Source organism: Staurois parvus, unplaced genomic scaffold, assembly GCF_062004578.1.
Source record: "Staurois parvus isolate SC_StPar_1 unplaced genomic scaffold, SC_StPar_1.0 ptg000270l, whole genome shotgun sequence".
In the NCBI taxonomy this organism is placed as follows: Eukaryota; Metazoa; Chordata; class Amphibia; order Anura; family Ranidae; genus Staurois; species Staurois parvus.
Genome location: NW_028318066.1, coordinates 2,491,544 through 2,516,933, shown reverse-complemented (window position 1 = coordinate 2,516,933; position 25,390 = coordinate 2,491,544). Strand labels below are relative to the sequence as shown.

The 25,390-nt window shown below is 41.9% G+C and overlaps 1 protein-coding gene across 1 annotated transcript in view; it reads left to right on the top strand.

The window, feature by feature from the left end:
• The window catches only part of LOC149459183 (uncharacterized), a 262,257-nt gene that overhangs the window by 213,995 nt on the left and 22,872 nt on the right, over positions 1–25,390 (top strand). Inside the window, exons 23-25 of the mRNA XM_089681550.1 lie at positions 2,030–2,178; positions 14,211–14,307; positions 17,476–17,517. Of these exons, the coding sequence (XP_089537676.1) occupies positions 2,030–2,178; positions 14,211–14,307; positions 17,476–17,517 (288 nt within the window). The remainder of the gene's footprint in view (positions 1–2,029; positions 2,179–14,210; positions 14,308–17,475; positions 17,518–25,390) is intronic.

Below are 25,390 nucleotides of genomic sequence, written 5' to 3'. Positions count from 1 at the left end.
AGGTCATGCCACAGCATTTCAATCGGGTTGAGGTCAGGACTCTGACTGGGCCACTCCAGAAGGCGTATTCTGTGCTGTTGCAGCCATTGTTTTGTTGAATTACTTGTATGCTTTGGGTCATTGTCCTGTTGCATCACCCATCCTCTGCGGAGCTTCGGTTGGCGGACAGATGGTCGTACGTTTTCCTGCAAAATGTCTTGATAAACTCTGGAATTCATTTTCCAATTAATGACAACAATCCGTCCAGGCCCTGAGGCAGCAAACCAGCCCCAAACCGTGATGCTCCCTCTGCCATGTTTTACAGTGGGGATGAGGTTTTGATGTTGGTGTGCTGTGCCTTTTTTTCTCCACACATAGTGTTGTGTGTTCTTCCCAAACAACTCAATCTTGGTTTCATCTGTCCACAGTATATTTTGCCAGTAGTGCTGTGGAACATCCAGGTGCTCTTTTGCAAACTTCAAACGTGCTGCAATATTCTTTTTGGACAGCAATGGCTTCCTCCGTGGTGTCCTCCCATGTACTCCATTCTTGTTTAATGTTTTCCTTATTGTAGATGTGTCAACAAAAATGTTAGCATGTGCCAGAGATTTCTGTAGGTCTTTAGCTGACACTCTGGGATTCTTCTTTACCTCATGCAGCATTCTGCGCTGTGCTCTTGCAGTCATTTTTACAGGACGATCACGCCTAGGGAGAGTAGCAACAGTGCTAAACTTTCTCCATTTGTAGACAGTCTGTCTTACCGTGGACACATGAACATCAAGACTTTTGGAGATACTTTTTTTAACCCTTTCCAGCTTCATGCAAGTCAACAATTCTTGATCGTAGGTCTTCTGAGAGCTCTTTTCTGCAAGGTATGATTCACATCAGACAGTGCTTCTTGAAACCAGTAAACCCAAAACAGGTGTATGTTTTTTAAGGGCAGGACAGCTGTCAGCAACACATCCAATATCATCACACTGATTGGAGTCAAGGTTGGCTCACTCCTGGCTCCAATTAGCTCTGGGAGAAGTCATTAAGCTAGGGCTCACATACTTTTTCCTCCCTGCACTGTGAATGTTCACATGTTATGTGCAATTAAACCATGGCAACATCTAATGTTTGTGTAGTATTATGTTCAGCAGACTGTGTTCTTCTATTGTTGTGACGTAGATGAAGTTCAGAGCACATTTTATGCCCAATTCATGCAAAACTCCACGTAATCCCAAGGGGTTCACATACTTTTTCTTGCAACTGTATGTTTGTAGAAGCAGTCTGCATGCCTAGGTACTTGATTTTATACACCTGTGGCCAAGGAGGTGATTGGAATACCTGAATCCAATGATTTGGAGGGGTGTCCTGATGCTTTTGGCAATATAGTGTATATAGTAATGTTGACCTCCAGATCCTCAGACCGGCATCATTCAAATGAATTGCTCATCTACAGTATGTTACTGCCCTCATTTAAAAATATATACTGAAAAAGCTTACTGGGTCTGCTGACCTCCTTCTTGCTCCTAGCTTTATCTTTGTTGCAATAGGTTTACCCGCCCAAAGCAATAACCATGAATAGTATAGCTATAGACTTAGTGCTTTTCTAAAGATGAACTGATGTAAACACTTGCAGGCAAACAATAAACCATCCACAGTGGGAAGGAATAAGAGCACTGTGCACACTGAGCAATTACGTCTCCTGAAATCTAGTCACATCACCCTGGTCTTAGTTCTCCTTCAACTCAGGCCCTTCAAGGAACCAGATGTAGTGCCTCTGGATCTCTCTTGTGCTCCCAGGGTGGATGCCTCTTCTACCTACACATCAGTTTGATACTGATCCTATTAGTATATTTTTCAGTAGTAAAGAAAGTACAGTAGAAGTATTCAGAGGAAACCCACAAAACAGGAAATATTCTTGTGGAAAATTAGCCAAGGTCCAATACTGCAAAGCATCAGTGCTAATCAACAGCTCTCCTCACAATGCTACCTGTTATTACTTATTGTATGTATTGTGTGTATGTTAAAGTCACATAGTAAAAAGAGTGGTGTCTTTATGTAGATGCAAATCTTCTACCCAAGAACAAAGTGCGCTGGTGTACAATAAATAAACCGGAAAGGATGAAGTGTGATGATTGGGCAGCTGTAAGCGGTGGGGCCATTGCATGCACAGAGGCATCCTCTCCAAAGGATTGTGTTAAACAGATTCTGGTAAGTTTAATACTATGTACAAGTACAAATACATGTGCAAATCTTCTCGAGTTATTTCAACTGTGCATAACTTACATTAAAACATTTAAAAAACACTCTTTTCAAAGTATACCTATCACATACTTGGGGAAATCGCAATGGGCATATGGTAAGAAAAATACAAAAAATATATGCTACCAATAGTCAAAAACTACATGTTAAAATGGCCAGTGCATCCAGAGATATAGGCTGCTGATGTTATTTGCAAATTGGGACTTTTCAGGGCTAGCTAGGCTCTATATCCCTACACCTTCTGGATGCCCATCACATGAAAGTACCAATAGGGAAACTGGAAAATGGGACAGAATTGAACCAAGCTCAGCTTTCACAGGAAGAGTTGAGATTTGCATATGTAGTGCTACCTTCTTGAGGTCTGCTGTGTTTCTCGGCCCCCCTAATTTCCACACAGCCAGGCAACACACATTCTCCACATTTGCATCCACAGTAGCAGATCCTGGACTGTTCTTTTCCTTGAAACCAGTCTTTCTTTATGGATCCCTAGCAACAGCCCCTTACAGGCTAGGGACTCTAAGCCCCTATGAAAGTTAGCTTAGATTGTTGCAAACTACTTGCAGAGATGTCTCCTCTTCCCTGTAGAACTGCTCCACAGTATGCAGATACTACCAGCCCTCCTGACTGCTCTGAAGATCTTCCAGGACAAGGATAAATGATTAAGCACAGCACTGTCCTTTGAACGCTTGCTATACGTGGCAGTCTGTGCCCTTGTAAATCCCTCTTTGTGCTAATGTACTCACTATGTCCTCCTTGCTCCCACTGCTCCCAGGCCTGGATCCTGTTCATACTGTGATGCTGAATAGATCCCCCTGTGCCCAGCCCGAGCCCAGCCTGGAGGCCAGCCCCCCTTAGATCTAGGGGACTCTCGACTGGCCACCAACAGCCTCCTCAGCACTCCATCTTCCACCTGATCCCCTGCCAGCTGACTCTCCTATATTTATGGGTTGGCCTCACCACTCTACCAGGGCTTCCAAACCCGGGATTGGTTAGACTCCCATAAACATGCAGATGAGGTCTCCACCCCTTCCACCCACTGGCTTCTGGAAGCTTATATGGTCCTCCAGAACCAGATGAAGGCAATAGAGTCACAACCTGTTAAGCCATCCAGCTTGACCTGCAGTAACCCGACCAAATTACAGACTCACACAGTTATCATTGGATATACACAATACATTTACCTAGATTACCCTAGTAGCACACTAGAGGGTGCTACACATATAACTTCAACTGCCTATATGTCTGGGTCTAATGGTCATTTACCATGTGGCTTTCAAAGAAGGTGGCCCCTGCTTATACAGCTTTTTTCATTTATACAGTTTGTGTTGCCCAAGTTTTTCACAGAGATGCACTGCACTCTTATCTGGGTACACACGATCAGTTTTTTTTTCTGTTCAATCCAGCAGGCTGAACAAAAAGAAACTGAAGTGCTCATGAGGAGCTTGCTGTACTAGCTCCAATGTTAGTACAGTGATCCTCCCACTGAGCTGATGTGTTCTGACAGGAGGACTGCCCCCCTGCCAGAACACACCGGTAAGCACTTGCAGCCATTGGCTGCCAGCACTGATCAGACACAGATCGGATGCTGGTTTTCCAGCATCATGTCCATTCCGAATGGCCAGCTTCTGTTGGGCACGCTGATGTACACACAGGCCAAATATTGACCAGTTTTTGTAGAGCCGACTGATACTGGCTGATATTCAGCCCGTTTGTTTGGGGCTATAGTGTATTTATGCAGAGAGTAGCGCTGATGCTTTAATGTCACCACCAATTCCTGCATCATCTAGAACTAACGACAGTTATGCAAAAGGGGAACCAACATGCCATGATAACATCAGAAAAAGGTAAGTAGATATATCACTCTCAGTATTATTAGGTGAGGTAAATTTAGTTTGGTTCCTCTGTAGGCAGAGGAGCAGGGGGTTAACTTGAGTGTGCAGTGCTCCAAGGACTGTTGCTCTGCTACCTCCCCCTGTTGTCTGTAACTCTGTGGATAGTTCTAGAATCTAATGGGTAGAGAAACAGAGACTGCAACCTGAATATTTATGGAGTTCCCACCAATCCTTGAGGAGGCCAGACTCAGTAGGTGGGGGAAGAACCCATAAATAGGAGCCTGGCAGTTGGGGAGCAGAGTCCAGGGTCCAGGCGGCTAGAAGGGATCCCTATGCTGGGGGCTCTGTCCCTGGGCAGAAGGCAGGCCAGAAAAGAGAGAGTGAGATGGAGAGAACAGGAGGAGCTGGAATCTTTACACCCTTTATCAGCCTCAGATAGGCATAGCTGATGACATCCTGAAATGAAGACCCGGCCTGAATAGCAGTGTGCCCGTAGAGCAGCCTTTTGGATTCCAGAGACCACTTAAAGGGACTGTGTGAGTAACTTCCATTTCAACTTACCCCAAGCCTGTACAAAGAACACAGTAAGACACAACACTTAACATGTCTGGGACCAGGGATAGCTTAGAGCCAGCTCAAAGCAGGCAGAAGCACCCCATATCACTAGCGTGGGACAGTAGTAGCCAGGTGCTTTGGTATTCCTGCCAGGAGCAGGACCTGCATCTCCAAATTTGGAACCTTTTTGATATTTTTTAAGCTGCATCATCATTCCCACGGGTGGGAAGTGCCGTTGAAGTCAGTTCTTTGCAACCATTGACATTAGGAAGTCCTCAAGAGTTATCCAAGCTCTTTCATTCTGGGCATCCCATGCATCCCTTTTCCCTATCTAAGTTTATCCTTTAAATAAACAAAACAAAATCCCCTAGACTGATTATTGAGCCTGTGAAGAGAGTGTGAAAATTCCTGTTGCTTAGTTCTGTGTGCTGTGCAGGGGGGGAAAGCCCTTGAATCCAATGGCTCCTACCAGAGTAAGGGCTACATAGAAAATAAGGAAAAAAGCATAACATACTGCATAAGAATAACAGAAGCGTGTGGCTCACTGTACAGGGATGGACAGGCAGGTAAGTAACTTTAATTCAGAAGAGACAAAGCATGTCTCTTCTGCATTACAATTCCTTCCTGTTTGGCAATTTTTCGTATTTTAGCTATAGTTCCACTTTAACCTGATTCAAAGGCTAATTTGGCAAAGGTCAAAAATGTTTTGCTTTACCATCTTCATTAAGGATGTCAATAAATATTATATGAAATCAACAAAGATTTTACAATATCTAAAATATTATTGCATCAAGACATCTACGTTATTGCCCATAATGCAGTAAGGTGCAGACTATCATAGGAAAAGAGTATGCTCCTCAACAGCGTTTAGTGTCATAGTATATTATTTTTCATGGAGAATACATTCTGCTGACACTGAAGTTTGCCCCATTTGCACAGAAAGAGTTTACATGTAGTTTTAATGAATGAACAGGAATGCAAAAAATTAAGAAATATACTCCTTAAAGTGTATCTAAACATAAAAACAATATTCCAGTTTACTAGTCCTTAGATGTGGTGGCTGCATTAGTAAATTTATTTTGCAGGCTAAGAAGATTTTTAGCAAGTAGAGAACATACCTGTTGAATTTTCCAGGGGTACAGTGTCCTTGTCACTTCCTGTGAACTGAATATTAGGCACAAACTTCTTATCTTTATTGAGTACACTACTAATCCCATCAATCCGCCATGTGGTCTGATGATGGTCTCACGGTGGGGTCACTGAAGAAGATGGGAGAGAAGGTGAGCATGACACAACACCTAGGAAACACAGCAGCTTAGTACATTCTTGCATACCTGGCAGGCTGAGGAGCTTGGCTGGAGTTGAGCCACGTTTTACCTTTTGTCACCTATGCAAAGATGACCTTAATGCATGGAAGCTAAATAATGATTCACTGATATAGCAAAAGACGTATTTTTATCCTCAGCATAGTTATATCATTTAGTTAATCAACACATCTACTGGAGATGATATCCACCTACTCTTTTTCTTGAAAGAGGGTGGACTTAAAAGTGGAGCTCCACCCAAAAGGGAAAGTTCCGCTTTAAGGACTGCTCCCCCGCTCCCCATTAAGGATTGGCACCTTTGGGGGGCAGGGGGGAGCGAGTACCTGAATTTGACAGGTACCTGCTCCCACTTCCGGTCCGATCGCCTAGGCAATCGGAAGCGGAAGGTGTCCTCCCTCCCTCCCTGTAGTCTTTTGGGACACGTGACAGGTCCCAGAAGACTACAGGACCATTCACAAGGCACAGCGCTACTCATGCATGCACAGTGGGTACCCGGCTGTGAAGCAGCAAGCTGTCACAGCCGGGTGCCCACACTGAAGATGCTGGCCTCCTGGAATACAGGATGGCCGGTGAAACGGGCTGCGGGGGACACACAGGGGGACCGAGGGACAGGTGAGTGTTTTTTTTTTAAAAGTCAGCAGCTACAGTTTTTGTAGCTGCTGACTTTTATATTTTGACAGGGTGAGTGGAACTCCACTTTAATGTCCACACACCACATATACGGCTGAGGTTTCTGTGCTGAGGGTGTGCTCACTGCATGCTCTACTAGGTTAAGTTCACACTAGTGTGGCTGCAGAATGATCTGATTTTCAGTGCGATTTAAGTAGTGCGACAGTGACAACTCCTAACAGCCAACACAAAATGCTGGCAAAAATGCACAAAAATCGCATGTGCATGTGTTATAAATGTGTTGTTTGGTACATTTCCTTTGGGGCCTATGGAGCAAAAAATTTCTCTACAACTGTGCTAAAATAGCACCTTTTCCAAAAAATGTGCTGAACTGTGCTGCATTGATTTTTTTTTTTTTTTTTTTTATTTAAATATTTATTAGTATTTGCACAGAAATAACAATAGAAAAAAAATAACGAAAAGACATTTTCAACTCTATCCTCATAAATATACAATTATTTCTTATGTTTTCAATAACCCCCCCTCTTAAAACCTTGACCCCTCCCCCCCCCCCCCCCCCCGCTCTGCATTCCCTTGTCTTGTATCCAAAGCAAGCGTATCCTACTAGTTTGTTCTCTATGACGTTCTATTTTTCAATTTCTCCTACTTGTTACAAAATTTTCCCATTTTTCCCATCTCGCGAGATGTATCTCCATCTTATCTTCCTGTATATAAAATATCCTCTCCATCTCCCTAGTCCAGTTTACTCTCTCTATCCATTCCTCCTCTTTCGGTATTTCTCTTTTCTTCCAATATTTGGGGATCAGGCTTTTTGCTGCGTTCAAATAGTACCCTAAACCTAATTTCTTATATTTACTAATTGGTATTTCTGAACTATGTAACAGGCATATCCCAGGGTCTAACCCGATATTCATTTCAATGATGTTCTCTATTAAATATATTATTTTTTTCCAGAATATTTGAATCTTTGGACATTCCCACCAAATATGATAAACTGTCCCCACTTCCCCACACTCTCGCCAACACCACTGTGATTTCTCCGCACTTATCTTTCCCTCCACACTCGGAACAATGTGCCATCTTGTCAGACATTTATAATTTAATTCCACATCCCTCAAACTTACATTTCCGTGAACTAATCTATTTATTTTCTTCTGTTTTCCTTCATCTAGTACCACCCCCATGTCTCTTTCCCAATTCACTATGTGCAGTGGTTTAATATTTGTGCCTAAATCTGTGAGGATTCTATATACTTTGGCTATTCCATGTTTCCCATCACCCCGTGTGTCCAGCAACCTTTCAAACAAATTCCAATCCTCTTTCATTCTCAGGGGTTTTTTTAGATTTCCCCAAAAACGTTTTAATTGATAGTATCGCCACTCATCCAGCCTAGTGAAAATATTTCCCTTTTCCTTTTCCAGCTCTTTAAAGGTCTTCAATTTCCCATCCCCCATTATATCTCTGAGTTGGACGTCCTCCTTTGTAAACCATCTACCTGCTATTTCTTCTCTACCTGGTGGAAAAAATTCTGTATTTCTTAGTGGCATAAGTATAGAGTTAAATTCCCATCTCATATATTTGTGCATTTTATCCCATTCCCTTAATACATTTACAGTGTACAAACTTAAATCCTCCTTCAGTCCTCTATATTGTGTCGGTAACCATATTATACTATTCAGTTTAGTTCCACTAAGTGTATTCTCAATTTTTACCCAGCTTTTCCCCTCTACATTGAACGTCCAATCAAAGATTCTTCCTAATATTACTGCTTTATAATATCTCTTTATATCTGGAACTCCCAGGCCACCCTGCTCTTTATCTCTACTTAATACCTCATGGGACACCCTCGGTTTTTTCTTCCTCCAGATATATCCCGTTATCATTTTTTTTATCACTTTAAAAAAAGCTTCCGGGAGTTTAATTGGTATCATTTGGAATCTGTATAAAATTTTTGGTACGATTATCATTTTTACCAAGTTTATACGTCCTAACCACGATGGGGTTCCTCTCTCTAACGCTTTTAATTCCCCTTTTACTTCATTCAATAGTGAAATATAGTTTAGCTTATACAAGTTTTTATACGACGTGCTGAGCCTTACACCCAAGTACTTTATATCACTTTCTTTCCAAATAAAGGGAAACTCTTCTTGTATTTTTTCCTGTTCACTTTTTGGGATATTTATGTTTAAGATCTCAGTTTTTGTTGGATTGATTTTTAAATTTGATAATTCTCCATATTCCTTCAACAATTTCATTAGATTTGGGAGTGTGATCCTGGGGCTCCCCACATAAAACAGCAGATCATCAGCGAAAGCTGCCACTTTATGTTCTACACTTCCTATCTGAATTCCCTTTATGTCTCCATTTTTCCTTATTGTTGATAAAAGAGGCTCTAATGACAAAACATATAATAAGGGAGACAAAGGGCAGCCCTGCCTCGTTCCATTTGACATCCCAATGGGTTCTGTTTTTTCCCCATTTACTATTACCACTGCCGAGGGTTTACTATACAGTTTTCCAATCCATTCCCTCATTCTACCTCCTATTCCTAGATCTTCTAAGGTATCCATCATGAAGCCCCAGTCTACTCTATCGAAGGCCTTTTCTGCATCAATTGAAAGGGCCACCGCTGGTACCTCCCCATTTTTACTTCTCTGAATCAGCATCAGGGATCTCAACCCATTGTCCCTGCCCTCTCTTCCTGGGACAAAGCCCACCTGATCTCCATGTATCCATGTAGGCATAAACTCCTTCAACCTATTCGCTAGGACCTTTGCATATATCTTGGTGTCCAAATTCAACAGTGAAATGGGCCTATAACTTGAACATTGCGAGACGTCTTTCCCTTCTTTATGTAACAGTACCACATGAGCCTGCAAAGATTCTCCCCTCATATCCATCTCTCCTCCCAGGGCATTCATATATTTTTCCAGTTTGGGGTTTAATATTTCACTAAATTTTTTATAATACCCTACTGTATAACCATCTGGGCCTGGGCTCTTCCCCATCTCCATACTTTTTACTACTATCCTTATCTCTTCTTGTGTAATCTCTGCTTCAAGGGAGTTTAGTTGGTCTTCTTTTATTTTTGGTAATCCTGCATTTTTTAGATAAATCTTCCTTTTTTTTTTCTTTTTTTCCTTATCCATATTATTTACTTCATCATATGGAGTGATATTATACAACTTCCTGTAATAGTCCGCGAACGTCTTTGCAATTTCTTTATTTGAGTGGACCATTTCTCCCTTAGGGCTTTTTATTTTATCTATATAATTCCTATTTTTTTTTTTCCTTAAGGTTCTCATTAAATATTTTCCTGGCCTATCTCCCCATTTATAGTTTTCGCTTAACACTTTATTATACACTCTCCTTCTCTCCTCTTCCATCAGGGTTTCCAGTTCCTCTTTCTTTTTTATTATCTTCTGCTTAATTTCTTTTAGCATTTTATTTTTATATAGTTGTTCTAACTCCGATATATCTTTTAAGAACCCACTAATTTTTTCTCTTCTTTCTCTTTTTTTTCTTGCCCCAATTGCAATCAGAACTCCTCTTATATATGCCTTATGAGCCTCCCATACTGTTGCTTTAGACACATCCTCTGTCTCGTTCTCTTTAAAGAATCTCTCAATTTCCTTCCCAATCCTCTGTGCATTATCCTTGTCCATGAGAAGTGCTTCATTCAACCTCCAACCTACCCCTTCTGTTCTCCTCCCCCATCCCATCCTCAATACAACAGGGGCATGATCCGAGAGCGTCATTACTCCTATATCTGCTTTAACCATTGAGTCTATAAAGTGATGTTCTATCAATATATAGTCCAACCTTGAGTATATCTGATGTGCATTTGAGAAAAATGTGTAGTCTCTATCTTTCATATGCAAGATTCTCCATGAATCTACCAATTGGCATCCATGGATCACCTTCTTTAATAGTCTTAGAGATCTACTCCCCTCTCTTTGTACCTTAGAATTTGTATCAATTTGTGGATCCATACAAAAATTAAAATCTCCCGCCACTATTATACAACCCTCTTTAAAATCCATCAACTTTTTTAACACACCCTTCAAGTACTCCTCTGGTTTTTTATTTGGACAATATATATTAGCTACTGTGCACTCCACCCCTTGTATTTTACCCTTCAAAAACAGATATCTCCCCTCTGGGTCTACTTTTCTGTCCTTTAATTCAAATCTTATATTTTTTCTGAACCCTATTGCCACCCCTTTAGCTCTCTTAATTGGGGAATCTGCAAAATACCATATTGGGTAATCTCTAGATTTCAGCTTCACCTTAGATTCTATCTCAAGATGTGTCTCCTGCAAAAAGACCACCGAAACTGCTTGATGATGTAATTCCTTAAATAACCTAAATCTCTTCCCAGGACAATTTAATCCCTTTACATTATAAGTGATAACTTGTAAATCTTCCATCTTTTTTTTTTTTTTTTTTTAGAGATCACATAACTATCCTCCTTCTCCTTACCCTTGCTTTTTATACCTCTCTCTATCCTGCAGAGTATTTCCTTTATTATTCTTTTCCCTCCCTCCCTCCCTCAACTCTCCCCAACCCCTACCCTTCCTAACCCTCCCCCCCTGCCAGCTCCCCCCCCCCTCCCTCCCGCCTCCCCACCCCCCCCAGGCTTCCCATGCCTTTGGATCATATTCCACCTTTGATCCCTCTATGGGGGTTTGACTCTGCCCATGACCGCTTACCTCCCCCTCCTCCCCAATATCCCCTTATCTGTTAATTCTCTATTTCCTCTTTTGACCAGCTGCCACTTTCCTGACCCACAAAAATCCAACTCTCCCTCCTCCACTTCCCAACCAGGTATCGTTTGTCTCTGCAGTCCAAGTTTGTCACAAAATTCCTCCATGTCTTCCGGGAATTTTAAAATAGCTGTAGTTCCATCCCTCCACCCAATTAAACTTAAGTCACGACCCCATCTGTATTTCACATTTTGTTTTTTCATCTCTTCTAATAGGGGTTTCAGTGATCTCTTCCTTCTCAGAGTCTCTGCTGTCAGATCTGCAAAAATTTGGATATTTTTCCCTCCATATGTAATATTTGTTTTTCCTTTGATCTTTTTCCATATCTCTTCTCTATCTCCATAATTATGAAATTTAACAATTATATCTCTCGGTTTTTCTACCCCTTTTCCTTGTTGGTACTTCCCAATCCTGTATACTTCATCCAGTTTGAACATCTCCTCATCCGAGTTGTCCATTATGAAGTTCAAGATTTTGCCAGATAATTCTTTTAAATCTTCCCCCTTTGTCAGTTCCGGGATTCCTCTTACTCTGATATTATTTCTCCTTTCTCTATTTTCTTGTTCTTCCATCCTATAAAGCAATCTCTTGTATTCTTTTTTATCTTCAATTATCCATTTCTCTAATTTTAGGATATTCTGAGCCTGGGCTTGTACCTTCTCCTCCACTTCCTCCACCCTAGTTAACAGTTGTCCCAGATCTTCCCGGATCATCCCCATCTCTTGCTTTATTGAGTTTTCCAAACCTTTAAACATCTCCACCATTTCTTTTTTGTTAGGTATTTGCATATCTCTTTCCAACTCTCTTGGTTCAATACCTTCCATTTGATTGTTATAAACTGGGCCCAGGGAAAGTCTCGGACTATTATCCACACTTATATCCAATTCACTTTTTTCATTTATTCCCTGAGTTCTTTCTGGGGTAACATTTCCTTGTGACACATATTTCTTAATTGTACCAGTTTGGGTATTCTTAGGCCCGCTCCCTTTTATATTTTTACCTTTCATGTTGTTATTGAAATATTTTACTCTTGTTTCATGCAACTTCGGTTCTCTTACTCCTCCCGATCTTCAGACCTATCCTAGGAATCCTCTAATTCTTTTATTTTCAGGATGAATTTTTAAAACACTGTCTTATTCTGGATACTTGGGAAAGTAGTGCAGGAGCTCAATATATATAAAAGTCTAATATACGAACCCAATGTAAATGGTGTATAAAAAGGGGACCTGTAGGCTGAAGACTAACCCACGGTCATCACTCACCCACCGCGTTGGAACCTCACTCCAGAAGCAGATCTCCTCTGTATTTTTGTCCACTTATAGCCTCTTGAAAGGATTCCTAGGGGTCTCACGTAGCTCATGTAGCTTATCTTTAGGTCACAAGTCCTCTTAAGTTGGAGTTGATATACAGGTTAATACTTAATAGAGAAAGGAGTAGTGTAGGAGGTATACTTTTTAACCCTTTTATGAAAATGAAGATATAAAGTTTATAAGACTGTAAAGTTGAGAATGGTTAGGAGGTGATATGGGGTGGAGGTAGGTTAAGTAGAGGAGACAGGTATATGTTTATACGTGGTGTATATTGTGGGGGCAATATGTCTTTTGCTCTCCTCCACCTGCACTGCTATCGGGCAATCTCTCTCCTTCTCTGAGCTCCCAGAGCTCCTCCGCGGCTTCCCACGTGTCGGTGCCGCTCCAATACCTTGCCCGTCTCACCAGCGTCTCCCTGGCGACCCCGCTCCTCCGAAGCCGCCGCAAGACGCCGGAGGATACCACGAGGCTTCCCTCTCTCAGCTGGCTCTAGGCTGCCCGACCGTCTCCCTGGCAACCCTGCTCCTCCGAAGCCACCGCGTGACACCGCGAGACGCCAGAAGATACCACGAGGTTTCCCTCTCTCAGCTCTCTCCAGGTTCCAGGCTGCCCGACCGTCTCCCTGGCAACCCTGCTCCTCCTCGATAACAGCTGCTGGGCGTCGGGGGAAAACCCAGAGGTATCCCCCTCCCGTCTCTCTCCTGACACTCTCCTGGGTCCGATCGTCCTCGGGCTTCCACGAATCCTCTCCTGCAGGTGGGTCTCTGCACTCAATTAGTGCTGCTGGCCATTCAATCAGGGATTCATAGGGAGGATAAACGAGGGGAGGCTATCGGAGAGTGCTTACTACACCCTCTCCCATGCCGCCATGTTCAGGCTCCACCCTCTCCTGTGCTGCATTGATTTGAACGGGCGCCATATAAAATAATGTGGTTTCCATTGTCATGTGAGACTGTGCAACTGAAATCTCAACAATGTGAACCGTGACTTAATGATCAGGAGATGGCAGGATTGGCTGCTGATCTTGTGACCACAATGACAGCCAATCACAGTGGTCACGTGATCAAGAATTCTGTCCCACCTCCCATATAAAGGGATGCTGGGGCTGGGAAAGAAGGGGTTAAAGGAACATTCCAGTCAGACTTAAAAACTTTGCATTTAAAATTTTTCAGAAGACACAGACAAACCCAATGGCATTTATTTTTTCTTAGCACTAATTTTCTGTACTTTTCTGTGCTTCCTTGCTATACTGTATGCACATACACTGACTATTCTCTGAAAATCACTGAATCCAAACTTACAAATTTGTTGACCAGAGTGTTCCCTGGTTCTGAGCACTTACCTCTGCACATCAAAGAATCATGTGACAAGAAGCTGCAGTCCCAATTAGAAGCCCTGTGGGGAGCTCAATAAAATGAGTTGCTTTGCATTTATATAAAATTTTAGATATGGTAAATACTGTAAGTGAATCTTCTATCAGTTTATTGTTTTGAATTTTTCCTGAAGTTTTCCCAGGTTTATTATGTGTCAGTTGTTCTAATTTATTGTCTCTTGTTTTTTAAGAAAGGTGAAGCTGATGCAGTGAAACTTGAGCCACAATACATGTATGAGGCTTTGATCTGCGGACTGCTGCCAGCAGTAGAAGAATACCACAATAAAGGTAAGAACAAAAGATAAAGGTTTAGTAAATACACTACCACATCATTACGATGTCAATATTGACAAATATTATCCAATTATTGGTTAGCTCATGAAAAAAATGAGTCAAAAAATATAATACTTTCTGAGAAGAGCTTAAAGCCCCAACATTTTGTTTTATTTTTAAATAGATAGCCCAGCAATTCCATACCAAAAATGCAGCTCTCACTTTTTCAGGAGTCCTTCATAGATTCAGCCTTTCTGTGATCCAGGACTGGCCCTTTACCAGGTTGAATGACTCCCGGTACCATTTAACTAACCTGCTGGTGTGCAGGGTGTCATGGACCCGGACCCTGAGGATGTGTCACCACAACACCCTGCTATCACAGTACAATGATGCAGAGAACACTGGTTAGCAACATGGTGAGCATCATTGAGAACTGCCCAGCATCAAGGAAGAGGAAGGGAACCCTGCAATTCATGTAACTGCCCTGAAGACATCTGATAAAAGTCAAAACAAGTACTGCGTTGGGGGGAACAGAGCCCCATCATTGGTGTTAGTGGGAGGAATCGTGCCACATCACTGGTTTCAGTGGGAGGATTAATACTCCATTATTGGTATCAGTGGGGGGAATAGTGCCCCATCATTGGTTTCAATGGGAGGAATACTGCCCCATCATTGCCAACAATGGGACACTATTCCTCCCACTGATGCCAACAATGGGAAACTATTACTCCCATTGATACCAATGATGGGGCACTATATTTTCCCTTAATACCAATGATGAGGCATTGTTTACTTTGATGCCACTGATGCCAGGACATTTTCTTCTCTCACTGGCCACAGTCCAGCCCCCCTAAAGTAAACAGTAAACTGGCCCTTCATTTATAAAGTTTGGAGACCCCTGTCCTAGAGCATAATGAATACTCCTCCTAAAAGCGTTAACCAGTGCTTGACTGGACACTGATAAAAGTCACAAGACTGCTCTATCTGCTGATTAGAAAAGGTATTTATCAGTTAATATTTAACATTTCCATGTTCTGTACACTGTGGGAAACCAGATAGAGTGAATCCACGGTCCTCGGTTTAGAAACACTTTAAGTCTGAATGACAGGAGGGAATGGGATTGGACTTTCTTTTATCTACACATTTGTAGGTTGCAGTGGGGCTGGGAGGTAGGCATCCTGGAGGGAAGGAACACCACACACAGTGGTTGAAATACAGGAAATATATTGTCAAAAATGTTTTAACATACAGAAACAGCAGCAGCAAAGGAGTAGTAGGGGAAAGGTTCCCTACAGTAGCTCTGATGACAGTCCCTGTGCTGTCCCTCCTCTTCTGGAACCTCTCCTCTACACAAGGCACACTCTTCCTTCCCATCGGGTTCCTGGCCTGATCTAAAAATATGCAAAATGCGTGCCGACTGCAGTGAGCCAGAGCATTTTACAAGCATTGCTCTAACTAAAGAAGGCCATGGGGGTCATCTGGGTGGCCGCTTCCAATAGGACAGCAGCCCATTGTCAGGAACATCTAGCGCTCCTGAACCATCACAGCTGCTGGTCTCATTTCAGCATCCTGGTTTTGACTGTGATACATTCTCCATTCCTGTCTACCTGCAAGGTGATTAATGTGACCGGTCACTGGGTGGAGAGCAAACCTGATTTAAGCCAGCCAAGCCTGCAGTCTCATGCTTGTAATATGGCGTTAGTAACACGTGCTGCTCCCCATTTGTCTGCCCTGCTGTTTCGAATCCTTTGATGACCTCGGATTGGATGTCAACTACTCTCTGAACTCTGCCTGCCTTTTGACTACGGATCTGTCCCTGACTGTTCTCTGAACCTTACCTGCTTTGTAACCTTACCTGCTTTGTACCTGGACTGTCATTGAACCACTCTGCCTGTCTGCCAACCACAAGTACTTGTTTGCTTTGCCCAGTTTGCACCTGCCCCTGCGTGGTGGCCAGGCACTATAGCATTGTGTATAAGTCCTGAGGGCTACCAAGTACTGGTAGGCCTGCTTGCCTTATGGGAAAGGGGGCTGCTATAGGTGAAGAACACAGATGCTAGCTATAGAGGCTGACCACTTGCATTAAGGGTAAACATGACATCCACCTGATGACACATGCGGAGGCCTAAGAGGAATGTGCATTTCTCCTGTCTTCCAGGTGCCATCTGCATTGGGAGGTTATACTACAGTGCCTACACTTTTCTTATGATGACCAAATCTTCCGTTTGTGGACATGCACAAAGAGAAACAACAAAATACTACTTCTTGTTATTTCCACATTCTCTGTTTCATAGCATGTGGATATATGTGGTCATAAAGAACTGTCATCATCTGTCCATGGCAAATTAACTAGCCATGTTCAAATATGACTTGGGAATAGGGTGGGACCCCAAAAATGTATTCACTGCTGTATGCGGATATTAGAAAATGTGTTTCTTGGGACATTTATTCATCTTGTAGAGTGTATATTTTTATGCACTGTTTTTAATTAATATACATACTGGCTTTACAAGGCCAGTGGGTTCTGCCTTTTGCGTTGTATGCTATCAGACCACTCTGTCTGCTATAGGAACTGTCATTCATTGTAAAGCGTGAGTTAGAAACTATGGATCTTAACATTTTCTCAGGATACCTTGACTATGCCTGAAAAGCCATGGAATTTGTCCAGTCCTTTATAGCATGGTAACTATTACAGTGATTCGGGCAGCATAACTGAGGTGGATTTAGGGAAATATATTTACTATGTGCAGTTACGTGTACACCAGGCTGTTCTCATGTCCTCTGTGTATACAAAATGAGTTGTGGGATGCTAAAAAAGGGGGGGCTTTGATGCAGAAGGGGAACTCTGATACAGAAGGGGGGACTCTGACAAGGAAAGAGGGCACTTTGATGTAATAGGGGGCTTCTGATGTGAAGGGGTGACTTATGTGAAACTGGGAATTCTGATGTGATGGGGGTTTCTAAGTGAAGTTATTTCTTGGAGCATATTTTTCTCATTCATTTAAAATGTATTAATTCATTTATAATACAGATTTTTTTTTCTGCACACAAATTATTTGTAAAATATACAATGTGGCTCTGGAACTGAAAAGTTTGGAGAGCCCTGCAGTAGACTGTTTAAATTTTAGTTATTCATTTGCACATTGCCCTTAAGTCTGATGTAGTGTGTTCTTACTTTTGCAGATGATTTTGGTCCTTGTAAAACCCCTGGAACACAAATAAAAGGTATTAATAATGGCATGCTACTTTATTTTGAACAATTAAAAGAGCTGTGATATTCATTATCAATAACAGTTTTCTTTCCTTCACAACTGCCCAAAAGTAATTATATCATGTACAGGCCTTCTTATACGTGGATACGTATACATGGATACTATACTGGAAAACTCACTTTATACTGTACATTTCTAAAACTTAGTTTATTGGGATAGATCGGGGATGTAGAAAGTATTAAAGGGGTAAGAAGTGTAGAAGTGGGAACATTTTTAAAAGGCACCAAAAAAGTAGTACAACCCTTAGTAAAAGGTATGAAATCGCCACTCTTGGAAAGTATTCAATTGTTTAATTGTGTAAAAAAAAAACTAATCACAGACATGCCTCAAAACCGTTTTCATTTAACATTTTAACCTTCTGGCTTTAAGAAACGCTTTAAAAAAAATAAAACTGTAGTCAGTTGCAATTGTTTTTGCAGATCAAGCAAAAATATGGAATCACTCAATTCTGATGAAAATATTATGAAATAATGAAACAAAACACTACAGTACACCACTAGTAGTTTGTTGCACCATCTCTGGCTTTTATAACAGCTTGAATTCTCTGAGGCATGGATTTAACCATCGACAAACAGTATTCTTCATCAATCCGGCTCCAACTTTCTCCTATAGCAGTTGCCAGATCAGCTTTGTAGGTTGGAGCATGGACCATTTTCTTTCATTTCCACTATAGATTTTCAATTGGATTGAGGTCCATACTATTTGCAGGCCATGCCATTGACATTATGGCCCTGATTTACTAATGTGCCTAGATACATTTCTGTGGACTAACGTCTGCTTTTCAATAGAGTCCGTCTACTTTTAGACTGCAAAGACATTTACTAAAGAGAGTCTAACAAGTAGACTCAAAATCGAATTTACTAACCAGGCACAATCCAGGAATCAGTCTAAGAAAGCAGACGTGCTAGAAGCACGTCTAACACCACGAAAAATCACTGCAGAGACATGTTCACATTGAAATTTGCTTTCGCAAATATCGGGACTTCACTTTAAACAATATCTTACATTTCAAAATATTTTATTAATGGGTAAAAAATATTTTTTTAAGGGAATTCATGACAGTCAAGAACTAGACACTTTTCCAACGTCTATGCAGGGATAGAAATGAGCATGTGCAGAACACATTTTAGCCGTCTGCCGTGGTTGCTTTCTTTTTAGACGCTGTTTAATAGTAAATCTCTGTGTGGAGTCCTCTGCAAGTCGTCACTCGATCACGTCTACTGTGTTTAACAAACAGCAGTATTTGTAGCTTGGCATGTCTTTATGTATTCTAATTTGATTTCCTTAGTTCTATTGATTCTGTTTTTGTTTCTTATCCTTTATAATTATTTCTGTAATGGTTTTACATATTTCGAAGGTCTAGATAATATATATTTTGAGAGCTGAATCTAAAAATAAAGGTTGGCAATAAAAAAAAAAAAATTATAATATAGGTGTGATTTTTATTTTAAATTATAAGTATTCTCATATGCAAACAGATAAACGCCAAAGGCACAAAGCCCATGGTTGTGCGCCACCTAGCGAACATATCCGGCATTGCATCTAGAAATGTGCACAACGTCATTACATATTTACGAACAGGAAAGAGTTGAAAGTAGACTCTTTTTATTCAGCTTGCTGGGCGCCTTTCTGAAGACCGACAGGTCTTGATTGACTGAATTGAGTCTGCCTGAATGTTCAGCATCAGCTGGTAGACTCAATTCTTAGTAAATCAGGGCCTATATGTCTTTCTTGAAGGAAAATTTTCACGGCTTTTGCCCTATGGCAAGATGCATTATCATTCTCATTGCCAAACATCCTTTCAACTAATGGAAAAACAAAAGTGTCCAAAAACTCCATTATAAACTTGTGCATTTATTGAAGATTTAATGACCATCATCTCCCCCATACCTTTACCTGACATGCAACCCTATATCATCAATGATTGTGGAAAATTGCATGTTTTCTTAAGGAAGTTGTCTTTATGCATATTATTGGAATGACACCAAACAAAAGTTCCAGCATCATCACCCTGCCCAATGCAGATGTGTGATTCATCACTGAATTTCATCAAGTCATCCACAGTCCATAATTGTTTTTCTTTAGCCCGCTGTAACCTTGTTTTTTTTCTGGTTAGGTGTTAATGATGGTTTTTGTTTGGCTTTTCTGTATGTAAATCCCATTTTCTTTAGGTGATGTCTTATAGTTCGGTCACAGACATTAACTCCAGTTTCTGCCCATTTGTTTCTCATTTGTTTTGTTGTGCATTTTCTGTTTTTGAGGCATACTGCTTTAAGTTTTCTATCTTAACACTTTGATGTCTTCCTTGGTCTACCAGTACGCTTCTGTTTTACAACCTTCCCATTTGATTTGTACTTGGTCCAGATTTTAGACACAGCTGAGTGGGAACAACCAATATCTTTTGCAACATTCTGTGATGATTTACCTTCTTGAAGAGGTTTTATAATCCCCTCCTTTATTTCAATTGACATCTCTCGTGGTGGAGCCATGATTCATGTCAATCAGCTTGGTGCAACAGCTCACCAAGGTGTGCAAGCACTCTTTTTTTTAACTGCAGACCAATTAGCAGATGTAATCTGATGCAGATGTTTGTTTTAGAACTGCAAAGTACACGGTAATTCCATAATATTTTCCTCAGAATTGAGTGATTCTATATTTTTTCCTCGGCTTGATCTGCAAAAACAGTTGGAATTGACTACAATTTTCTTTATTTTTAATTTTTTTAAGTGTTTCTTAAAACCAGAAGGTTGGAATGTTAAATGAAAATAGTTTTGAGGCAAGTCTGTGATTGTTTTTTTTTTCTACACAATTAAACAATTGAATGAACATTTTCCAAGACTGGTGATTCCATACTTTTTGCCATGGGTTGTACTATTGTTAGGATATAATCCTACGTGGAAGCTGTAATTCCACTGACCTCCTCTAGGGGCTACAGCAATAGCTTTGAGTCTGACAATTTCAGACATCTTGGTAAAGGCAAATACCTTCAGGTGAGCCATGTACCCATACTTCAATCATTGCTGGATTTTGGCTGTAAGATGCTTTATCCTTACACATCCACTAGTAGCTGAATTTTGCCTTCACAATTCTTTAGAATTAATTTAGGTAAATAATTTATTTAGAAAGCAAACAGCATTTGTTTATGAATTACTAGAATCCCATGCATACTTAGACTTTGCTATGCATGTTTCTTATTCCCTTTGTTTATAATGTCGTATGATTAGCAATGAGATTATTATATATTATATGCATAAAACACTCTACACCTTGGGGGTGAATTAAAAAAAAAATTGCAGAGCTATTCATCCTGAATAAAGTAAATCAGATAATTGCTGCATTATGGCCACTAGATGACACTTATGATTATAGTACATAAACACTTATTTACTGTGATTGTCATCTAGTGGATATAATGCAGTTTTTTTCATGTTCAATCTGGAAAAAAAAGTCTTATAACCGATGATTTTGCCCCATAAACAATTGCACGTATAGTTTCACAGGACAACCGACTGAAATCTTTTTTATAAATACACCACCATGTGTTGTTTATTTCCAATTGGTTCAATTGAATCATCGCATATGAATCATGTCTGTTTTTTTTTCCTTTTTCATTGTACTTAATTTGATTAGTTTTATTTTATTTGGTACCGATCAGTGACTGTGCCCATTCATATCTGAAACATAGTAAAATGTGTTTACTATGCTTCGGTTTGTGAATGAATGGGAAGCCACTCAGCACAGAGAACTTTTCATTCAATCATGTAAAGCAGCTGAGGCTGCAGAGAAAGGGACTGGGAAATCTCTGGCCTCAGTCCCTTTCTTTGGGTCTGTTTAGCCCCCCTGATATTTCATCAAAGCCCCCAACAGGCTCCTAAAAAAAATTGTAAAAACATATTAAAAATTGAAAAAAATTTTTTAACACTATCATTGCTTTTAACAGTAATAACCACTGTTATAAGCAATCATTTTTATGACTGGTATCCGTTCATTGCCATTGTATATTACCGTAATAGCTGTGATTGGCCAGAGCTATTGCATGGTACAGATGTGCTGTGATTGGTCCAGTTTGTACCATGTGATTGCTGTGACCAATCACAGAGACCATCACAACAGTACACAATGGATGACTATGAATGAAAGCCATTCATTGTATACAACTGTCATGTGATCACTGTGATTGGTCACAGCAATCGCATGGTACCAGGGCTGGCCCAGTACAATGACGTATCTTCTGCTATGTCCAGTGGACACAGAGGATGACAGATCTTGCCGCAGTGTGACCCCATATGACATCCACCCAGGTTTAGAAAGCTCACGCTCGGCCGTCTGTTTACTATAGGCCAGGTGAGAGGTAGATAGACGGTAGCAATTAGGATATACTGTACAGTTGGTAGTAAGTTAATGGTCTAGAGGATGACCCCTAAACTCTATACTGTTATAGCAACAGTCTGCCAGTCTATAGTAACCCCTCTCCCTGCTGGCCAGCATGTTGGGGCCTAACTCTGGCATTGGATTGCTTTAAGATGAGTTCTTCTTAACCAGGTTATAGGTGACTACACTGTGTTACAAGCAAATAATACTTTTCCTCTTTAACTACTTGCCGACCGCAGATAGCTGAATGACGGCTGCACTGCGGCCGGTCAGTTCTGGGTGGACGTCATATGACGTCTTCCCAGAACGTGCTCTCCTGCACGCCCCCGGGGGCGCGCACCCGGCGATCTCCGTGATCGCTGTGTCCTACGGACACAGCTGATCACGTGACGTGGTAAAAGGCCAATCACAGTGGCCTTTTACCACGTGATCAGCCGTGTCCAATGACACGCTGATCACAGGGAAATACAAATGCCTGTTCTCGGCTGCATTTTCCTCACGCTGTCAAATCGTGAGGAAAGTACTGCCGAGAACCGGCAGTTCTCAGAGCAGGGATCGGCACCAATCATCAGGGCACTGATCATCAGTGCCCTGATGATCGGTGCCCAGCAGTGCCGCCCACAAGTTATGCCCACCTGTTCCCAGCAGTGTGCCCACCTGTGCCCAGCAGTGCACCCACCTGTGCCCAGCAGTGCACCCACCTGTGCCACCCAGCAGTGTCACCACCTGTGCCCAGAAGCGCCACCTACCCGTGCCCAGTAGTGCCGCCCACCTGTGCCCACCCACCTGTGCCCACCAGTGCCACCCACCTGAGCACACCAGTGACACCCACCAGTGCCCATCAGTGCAGCCCAGCAGTGCTGCCAGTCAGTGCCCAGCGGTTGTGCCAGTCAGTGCCCAGCAGTGCCGCCAGTCAGTGCCCAGCAGTGATGCCAGTCACTGCCACCTATCAGTGCTGTCTATCAGTACCCATTATCAGTGTCGCCTATCAGTGCCACCAATCAGTGCCGCATATCAGTGCCACCTATCCGTGACACCTCATTAGTGCCGCCTATCCGTGCCACCTTATTAGTGCTGCCTATCAATGCCGCCTATCAGTGCCACCTATCAGTGCCCATCAGTGCTGCCTCATCAACGCACATCAGTGAAGGAGAAAAATTACCTGTTTGAAAAATTTTATAATAGAAACAAAAACTTTTTTTTTTTCAAAAGTTTTGGCACTTTTTTTGTTTATAGCGCAAAAAGTAAAGTGCCCAGCAGCGATTAAATATCACCAAACGAAAGCTCTATTTGTGAGAAAAAAATGATAAAAATTTCATATGGGTACAATCTTGCATGACCGCACAATTGTCAATCAAAGTGCAACAGCGCTGAAAGCTGAAAATTGGCCTGGTAAATAAGGGGGTATAAGTGCCCGGTAGGCTAGTGGTTAAATGGAAACTATGGAGTTTTCCCAGCTTCCTCTCACCAGCTGTTTTACTTCATGGGCTCAGCAATCAGCAGGGGCATTCACCCCAATGATCAGGAGATAGCAATTGTCAGTGACAGTGGCATTCTCCCTAACAATCAGATGGCAGCACTGGTCAGTGACAGTGGAATTCTCATTTACCAGGAGATATCTGCTATCCCACATCTCTGTGTCCCTGTGATGCAAGGGTGAAAGGTTCTGTCCATCATCCACAATGTGCTCAACACATTCCCCTCAAGCCTGAAAACAAACATTTCTCTCCACAGAGAGGTAATGCTAGGATATGTTGTCCGTCCTCCAATCTGAAAACAAAGGCTTAGGCTGTCTGGAAACTATGTACAGTGAGGAACAGAAGTATTTGAACACCCTGCGATTTTGCAAGTTCTTCCACTTAGAAATCATGGAGGGGTCTGAAATTCACATTGTAGGTGCATTCCCACTCTGAGAGACAGAATTTAAAAAACAAATCAGGAAATCACATTGTATGATTTTTAAAGAATTTATTTGTCTTGCACTGCTGAACATAAGTATTTGAACACCTGAGAAAATCAGTGTTAATATTTGGTACAGAAGCTTTTGTTTGCAATTACAGAGGTCAAACGTTTCCTGTAGTTCTTGACCAGGTTTGCACACACTGCAACAGGGATTTTGGCCCACTCCTCCACACAGATCTCCTCTAGATCTGTCAGGTTTCGGGGCTGTCGCTGAGCAACACGGAGTTTCAGCTCCCTCCAAAGATGTTCTATTGGATTTAGGTCTGGAGACTGGCTAGGCCACTCTAGAACCTTGATATGCTTCTTACGGAGCCACTCCTTGGTTATCCTGGCTGTGTGCTTCGGGTCGTTGTCATGTTGGAAGACCCAGCCACGACCCATCTTCAATGCTCTGAGTGAGGGAAGGAGGTTGTTGCTCAAAATCTCACAATAAATGGCCCCATTCATCCTCTCCTTAATACAGTGCAGTCGTCCTGTCCCCTTCGCAGAAAAGCACCCCCAAAGCATGATGTTACCACCCCCATGTTTCACAGTAGGGATGGTGTTCTTGGGATGCAACTCATCCTTCTTATTCATCCAAACATGACGAGTGAAGTTTAGACCAAAAAGTTCTACTTTGGTCTCATCTGACCACATGACTTTCTCCCATGCCTCCTCTGGATCATCCAGATGGTCATTGGCAAACTTCATACGGGCCTGGACATGTGATGACTTGAGCAGGGGAACCTTCCGTGCTATGCATGATTTGAAACCATGACGGCGTAGTGTTCTACCGACAGTGACCTTTGAAACTGTGGTCCCAGCTCTCTTCATGTCATTGACCAGATCCTCCCTTGTAGTTCTGGGCTGATTCCTCACCTTTCTTATCAACAGTGATACCCCACGAGGTGAGAGCTTGCATGGAGCCCCAGTCCGAGGGAGACTGACAGTCGTCTTTAGCCTCTTCCATTTTCTAACTGCTCCAACAGTTGATCTATTTTCACCAAGCTGCTTGGCAATTGCCCCGTAGCCCTTTCCAGCCTTGTGGAGGTCCACAATTTTTTCTCTGGTGTCTTTTGACAGCTCTTTGGTCTTGTCCATGGTAGTATTTGGCGTCTGACTGTGGGGTGGACAGGTGTCTTTAAAGAGCTCAGACAGGTGCTACTAAGTTAGATTACTGAGTGGAGTAGAGGTGGACTTTTTAAAGGCACAGTAACAGGTCTTTGAGAGACAGAATTCTTGCTGTTTCTTAGGTGTTCAAATACTTATGTTCAGCAGTGCAAGACAAATAAATTCTTTAAAAATCATACGTGATCTCCTGAATTTTTTTTTAATTCTGTCTCTCAGAGTGGGAATGCACCTACAATGTGAATTTCAGACCCCTCCATGATTTCTAAGTGGGAGAACTTGAAAAATTGCAGGGTGTTCAAATACTTCTGTTCCTCACTGTATCTGACAAGTTATAGTTGCTCCCTACAGGCTCTGTGCTTCCCACAATCTGCAGCAGTCCATAT